Source organism: Chrysochloris asiatica, unplaced genomic scaffold, assembly GCF_000296735.1.
Source record: "Chrysochloris asiatica unplaced genomic scaffold, ChrAsi1.0 scaffold00254, whole genome shotgun sequence".
NCBI classification, from domain to species: Eukaryota; Metazoa; Chordata; class Mammalia; order Afrosoricida; family Chrysochloridae; genus Chrysochloris; species Chrysochloris asiatica.
Genome location: NW_006408772.1, coordinates 2998187 through 3005221, shown reverse-complemented (window position 1 = coordinate 3005221; position 7035 = coordinate 2998187). Strand labels below are relative to the sequence as shown.

Genomic DNA, 7035 nt, shown 5'->3' with positions numbered 1-7035 from the left:
AAGTCTCCAAATATGATAGAACATTTTTCTTTTTTTAAGTAACAGTAGGTAACTAAGACAATCCCAAGGAGAAAGTAAAATCTATAAGGGTGGAGATTTTCCAAATCCTCTATATACAAATCAATTTTTGGTAGCACAAATGCCCCCAAAATCCATAGCCATCAAGTAGATTCCAACTCATAGCCACCAGGATCTCTGAGACTGTAAATCTTTACAGTAGCAGACAGCCTCATATTTCTCCCATGGATTGGCTGCTGGGTTTGACCTGTTGACTTTGTGGTTGCAGTTCAGTGCTTATCCTACAGCACTCAAAAAATGTTTGTTGAATGAATAAATGATTATCATATGTAATAAATAAATGCTAAACATTAACTCTAGGCTACTTTAGACAAAAGCAGTAAAAATATTTTATGAGTCCATTTGCTATGTCTACTCATCAGTCCAACTAGATAACTGAGCCATCTAAAGATTCTCAGTCAGAATAAGAAACTATGTGCTGTAGTAGATATTACTCAGATGTAGTTCTATAGGAAGAAATGAACTATTTTTACCTAGAAATAACTTTGACTACAAGTCTGTTTTAGTAATCTGGCTGTACACATTGATCTACGGTAAATCTGGTATATTGTTTCTTAGATTAAAATGGTTCCTTCTCTTGTATTCTTTATCTTTAGTTCACAGAATGACTTTTCAATGAGTCATCAAAACTAGAAACACCTGGACAATAGCCTGGTCTCTTAATCCTTTTCATCTGTAAACTACCAAGTGCTATCAACTTTATCTACTGCACATTCCTCAGTCCCCTTTGTATACTGGTAAATGTTTAACAAGCAGATCTCCTAACAAAACAAGTTCCAGTTTGCAACTTAACATCGACTGGTTCCCAAATTCCTAAAAATTTAGTAAGTGGCTCTTCTGAGCTAGTGAGAGCTGGGTCTGGTATACAATGCGAGTGTTTTCCATGTTATTCTTAGGTTAGCCCCTGACCAATCTTCTAGATTATAAAGCCAGTCAATGTATAGGCCTTCTTGCTGGCTCCAATTCTTAATTGTTCATAAAGCTTTTGAAGTAATCACTCTAAAATGCTACTATGACTATGTCATGTCTCTGTTTAAAAATCTTCAAAGGCCATTCATAATTTAGATCATAAAATTCAAACTCCTTACTCTGTCCCATTTTTTTTGTCAGTTTCATTTGCCTTGACATTCCATACCAAATCCTGGGGACACTTTATTTCTCATATTTGTGATGTTGCTCATGTTGTCTCCTCCCTTTTCTTTATTTGTCCCCTCCCTTTAAGACAGCCCCTTGAGTCAGTTTCAACTCATAGCAACGCTGTATAGGGATTCCAAGGAGTGGCTGGTTAGTTTGAATCACTGATTTTGAGGTTAGCAGTTCAATGCTTACTCTACAGCGCCATACCAGCACTCCGGATACTGTATACAAATTTCTATAGCTGCATTATCACTTTGGATATACTAGATTGCAAGGTTGGTCTGAATCACAAGGTCAGCAGTTCAAGCTCACCAGACACTCCATGAAAACCCTATATAGGGTTTCTATGGGTCGGAACCCACTCGACTTAGCAACAGCAACAACATTGTAACTTTATTTTATAATCATCTCTTTTTTCATTTCTTTACACTATTGTGACTTCCTTGAGGATAGGTTCTGTGTCTTTTATCTTTTTTATCCCTGACACCTAGAGATGAGACCTAACACCTGGCAGATACAACAGAAAAGTATTAGCTGAGGAGCAATGTGCACTATGGCCTAGTGGTTATGAATTCTAGCTTGTGAGCTAACAAACTTGGGTATAAACTACTCCTCTACCATTTATAATGTGACCTGAATAAATTACATACCTTACCTTTTCAGTTTTATTAACAGTAAAATAGAGAAAATGAATGTAAAACACAATAGTATCATATCAGTAAGATTTCTTTAGTTATTTCTCTCTCTCTGCTACCCATTCATAAGGAATTAGTGGTATCCATTTAAAGTATTGTGGGTGATAATACTGATCACACCAGCCCTGAGGACCAAGATAAAATATTTTGTGATAAGTGCTTTTGACAACTCAGTGAACAAATTAGGTAAAATTCTCTATTGCTAATGGCAATGCCTGTGGTCTCTTTCCTCTCCTAACTGTGCCTGACTTTCTTCTTGGCATCTTTATATCTAAAAATAACTAAAAGAATATTTTATATATATCTATCCATTCGCTACAAGGTCAGATACAAGTTTTCCATATTGCTGGAATGGATTCACTAAGGAAAAATTCTGACCCTGCCATAAAGAACCATCCATTATAATGAAAGGGGTAGACTACACAGAACTGTAATACTGAGATTAATTACACAGACCAGTCTGGTCCAGAAGGACATATGTAATAATGGATAAAATATGTACTGGCTAAATGGATACCTACTGGATTAAATGTTTTCTTAGATTTATCATTTATGTCATCATACTGTATCCGTTTCCAGAAATTTTGTTTTTAACTGATAAAGCCAAGGAAATGTTTAATTGTTACAAATAGTTGGTCTGAGAAGACTCAGATGAAAGTGAAAATAAATGATGACATCAGAAATGATCAGTATCAGGAATAAAAGAAAGGATATCACTGGAAAGCCTACAGATATTACAGTATAAGAAAACATGATAAATAAACTCTGTGCTAATAAATGTGACAACATGAGTAATTGGAAAATTCCTTGAAAGATGTAAATTACCAAAACTGACACAAGAAATTAAGAATGTGCATAACTATATAACTAACCATAGGATACTGAATTCAAAATTTAAAATCTTCTCATAAGGAAAACTGCAGGTCTAGATGGCTTCACAGATGAATTCTAACAAACTTTTATAAAAGAAATAGTATCAATTCCACACAAACTCTTTAAGAACTCATTTTATGAGGTCATCCTTATCCAGATATTAAAATTAGTCAGACATTGCAAAACAACAAAAAACAAACAAACAAAACCAGACTAAGATTCTCTCTTAGACATGAACATGAAAATCCACAAAGATTTACATCTAATTCAATACAATAATACAAGGGATAGTATACTATGGCCAAGTGGAACTTAACACTACAATGCAAGATGGCTTTAACATCCAAAATATCAACCAATGTAATTCACCAGTTACATAAAAAAAAACAAACACACACAAAAAAATGGAGGGGTTATAAAAGCATATGAACATCTCAACAGATGCTCCCCCCTAAAAAAACGCATGAATTATACAACAATGATGAATCTCAAAAATATTATAATAAAAGAAAGGAGCCAGATACAAAAGTATATACAGTATTTATGATTCCATTTATATGAAGTTCTAGGACAAAGAAAACTGGGAAAAGATTGAAAATATTTTTTTGGAGGTTAAAGAAATGGTCTGTATCAGGAAATGGCCTTTTGTAAAGGACCAGAGAGTAAATATGTATCGCAGGACATACATAGATAGACTCTGTCTCTTATATGTTGTTTTTTATGCTCTTTTAAAATGACAAATAACAGTTTTAGCTTGCAGGCCATGTAAAAACAGACTTGGGTTGAATTTGGTCTATGGGCCACAGTTTACCAACACCTTTTCTATATCTTAATAGGGAGTTAGTTACACAAGTATATACATTTTTCAAAAACGTATAGTACATGTCATTGCTTGTAAATTGTATTTTAATAAAATAAAAAATTTATTAACTCATTACGATATACCAAAAATGTGGTTATCTGTTTTACAAATATCACTTAAGGTCCACAATACATTTTGTGACATAAGATTTTATGTGATTTGGACATTGTGGGAATACCTAAATCACAAGCAAAAGTAGTCACTGATTTTCCCCCTTTCTGTTATTTAATAACCTTTGTTTCACTTCCAGATTGACAGTTCTCTTTGGCCTACTGCTGCTGCTATAGCCAGAGCACTGATTTTGCTGTGATTAGGAGCCATCATGTACTTCATGGTAATATTTTCAAAATAAAATAAAATATATAGACAATGCTACAACATTCAAGAGACACAATTCACAAGATTGAATGCTACTGCCTATGAGTCACAGCATGATAAACTTATTAGTAAGTAGGTAAAAGTTCATATTAAAATGACAGAATGTACAGTGTGGCGCTGGGGTCAATGCACTGGACTGGTTTGGCAGCAAGGGCAGCAGTTCAAGTTTATCAGCCACTCCTTGGAAACCCTATACGAGGTCGCTATGGGTTGGAACCAACTCAATGGCACTTAATAACTACAACAACATAGTACAATGCACACATAAATCAATAACACAGGAATTTATTATAACCATCAAAGTGTATGTATCATAGGTTACATATTTATTGTACCATTAAATACTTGGTAGCACCATCACTTTGCATACAAAAGACGTGACATCCATGTATCTGAGGGAAGCTGTGCATTTGCTACATCTAGTAATATCAGCTATGTTTATTCTTCAATCAGGATTTCTGAACTCTATTATAACCTTATAATACCGATATACATAGTGCATATGATTAGACACTGCCGCAATGGATGATGTGTGGCACATAGCTGTAAATCACTGGGTGACTGCCAAATCTTTATCTTATTTGATGCTACATAGTCTGTGTCTATATGCCTCAACTGAAAAGGGATGTCCTTCCATGCTGAGGTTTCCTAGAAATATGTGGCTTCATTAATGTACACTATTGTCTTAAAATGGAAATTCTCTAAGTTGATCAAAAAAAGAAAATTTCTAAAACACTTACCTCCTCTGTCAGTTTTGTGTTGGATTTTTCTAATGCATCCACTTTTGCCTGCAGGTTGTTTACAGTAGCACTATTAACAGCAGAAAAAAACATAATTGTCTCTCTTGAAAAACAGAACAATAACCTATCCTTTCCTTTTAAACATCCATTATACTTATCATTATTTATGTAGTGTCCCCAACCCCTAAAAGACTAACAAGCTCTGAGACAGATTACAGGGGCTGTGTCTACCTAGTTGGCTGCTGTATCCTAGGCACTGAAGTGTATACTTAAATGAAATAAAAGAATTAATATCTACTAGATAGTAAATGTTAATATTATATTATATATAATAGCATACCTGCATTAATTTCTTGCCATACATAAAGCACTTTACTTAATCACTAGAGTTACAACTGCATAGTAATCTTATAGTGCCTTTCACCAAAGGTTACCATAACAGTTAAAATGCCTTTGATCAGTGCCTAGAACTTAGTCCTCACCATGTAAGGATTCTACATACATTGGTTGAATATTATCTGAATGTATCCTCATTGCCTATTATTTTAACCTTTCCTTCCATCCCCAAGAACACCCCCATTAAAGTAATGTTACTCATTCTTTACTTCAGATGTCTATTGAGTTCTTCTACATAATTCTTCTGGTCTAGAATTGCAGTAATTTGACCATCTCTGGGAAACAGAAATGAAATAATTAACATTAGAAACATAAAGAACCCTTGCCCCAACTTTTCATGAAACAGAAAAGACACTATGGCACAGATATTAACTGATTCAATGCATGACCCTCATATAGCAACAGTGACTACTTGGAGGTTTAAAGTATTTTTTTTTAAATGTACACTTCAAAAAAACTTACATTAACAAAGCCCTTGTTACACAGTTTGTAAACTTTAACACCTTAGCTGATAGGAATAACAGTTATGATTTATCAGCTAAACAATTTCATCTTGCAGTTGATAGGTTTTTCAACTTTGCTAGTTTATTTATACTAACCATTTTGTGTCATAGGAATTTAATTACGCTTACTTTGGTGTTAATACTGTTGTCCTCAAATATTATATATTTGTCTTCAAATAACATCTGTATTTCAAAATAAATAGTAAAAAAAGGTTTTCAAAAAGATCAAGTGTTTATTATTACACAAGAAAAAAAAAAGTGGAAAAATTAAGTTTACTTTTAGAACCAAGTAATCTGTAATAGATAAAAGATGAAATGCCAGATGCTTAAAAATGCCAAAAATCGAGGCCACTTACCAACCAACCAACCAAGTGATACCATCTCTAGCTCAATGACCAAAGTTAACAACATGAACCCAATTATGCTTTTAAAGCTAAATTTATAAAGGTTAGAAAGTACATTTGTGGTCTCTAATTTCTAAGCACTTTAACACATATTTCTGAAACTTTAAATTTTGATATACTTTGATATTTATAGAAGAGTTCTAAAGAGTTTAGTAGTGGACATATGGAAGCATCAGTCAAGAAAACAAATGATATATTGTATCGGGCAAATATGCTGAAAAAGACTTCTTTAAAGTGTTAATTTGAATTAGAAAGAAGTCACTTTGAGGACTAAGGTGCGCCTGGATGCAAGCCATGGTATTTTTCAATTGCCTCTTATGGGAAAATTGGGCAATGAATAAGGATGACTAAAGAAGAATTGATGCCTTTGAGTTAAAGTGTGGTGGTGGTGGTGGTGGTGGTAGTGTGCTGTGGAGTCGGTTCTGACTCACAGCAACTCTGTATAGGGTTTCTGACGCTGTAAATCTTTACGGGAGCAGAAAGCCTCATCTTTCTCCTGTGGAACGGCTGGTAGTTTTGAATTGCTGACCTTGAAGTTAGCAGCACGACTCATAACCACTACGCTACCAGAGATCCTTGAGTTAAAGTGTAAGGCGGAAATACTGAATATCTAACAAACTATCAGAAGGACAAACCCATCTGTCTTAAAAGTACAGCTAGAAGAGTGAGGGAGGCCAAAGTTCTTCTCACATACTTTGTACATGTTATCGGGAGAAACCAGTCCATGGACAAGGACATCATACTTGGTAAAGTAGAAGGTCAGTAAAAGAGGGAAAGCTGCTCAGTGAGATGGATTAGTACAATGATTTCAATAATGGGCTCACACAGCAATAATTGAGAGGATGGCACAGAATTGGGCAGTGTTTCCTTCTGCTCTACATAAGAGTCACTTGTTGTTGTTGTTGTTAAGTGCCGTTGAGTCGGTGCCGACCCATAGCGACCCTGTACAGGGTTTCCGAGGCTGTAAAT

The 7035-nt window shown here is 34.6% G+C and overlaps 1 protein-coding gene across 1 annotated transcript in view; it reads right to left on the bottom strand.

Annotated features, from left to right (window-relative positions):
• Positions 1–7035, bottom strand: part of RUFY3 (RUN and FYVE domain containing 3) — a 146731-nt gene that overhangs the window by 27710 nt on the left and 111986 nt on the right. The window contains exons 5-6 of the mRNA XM_006873794.1: positions 5369–5434; positions 4764–4833 (exon numbers count right to left, since the gene is read on the bottom strand). Of these exons, the coding sequence (XP_006873856.1) occupies positions 4764–4833; positions 5369–5434 (136 nt within the window). The remainder of the gene's footprint in view (positions 1–4763; positions 4834–5368; positions 5435–7035) is intronic.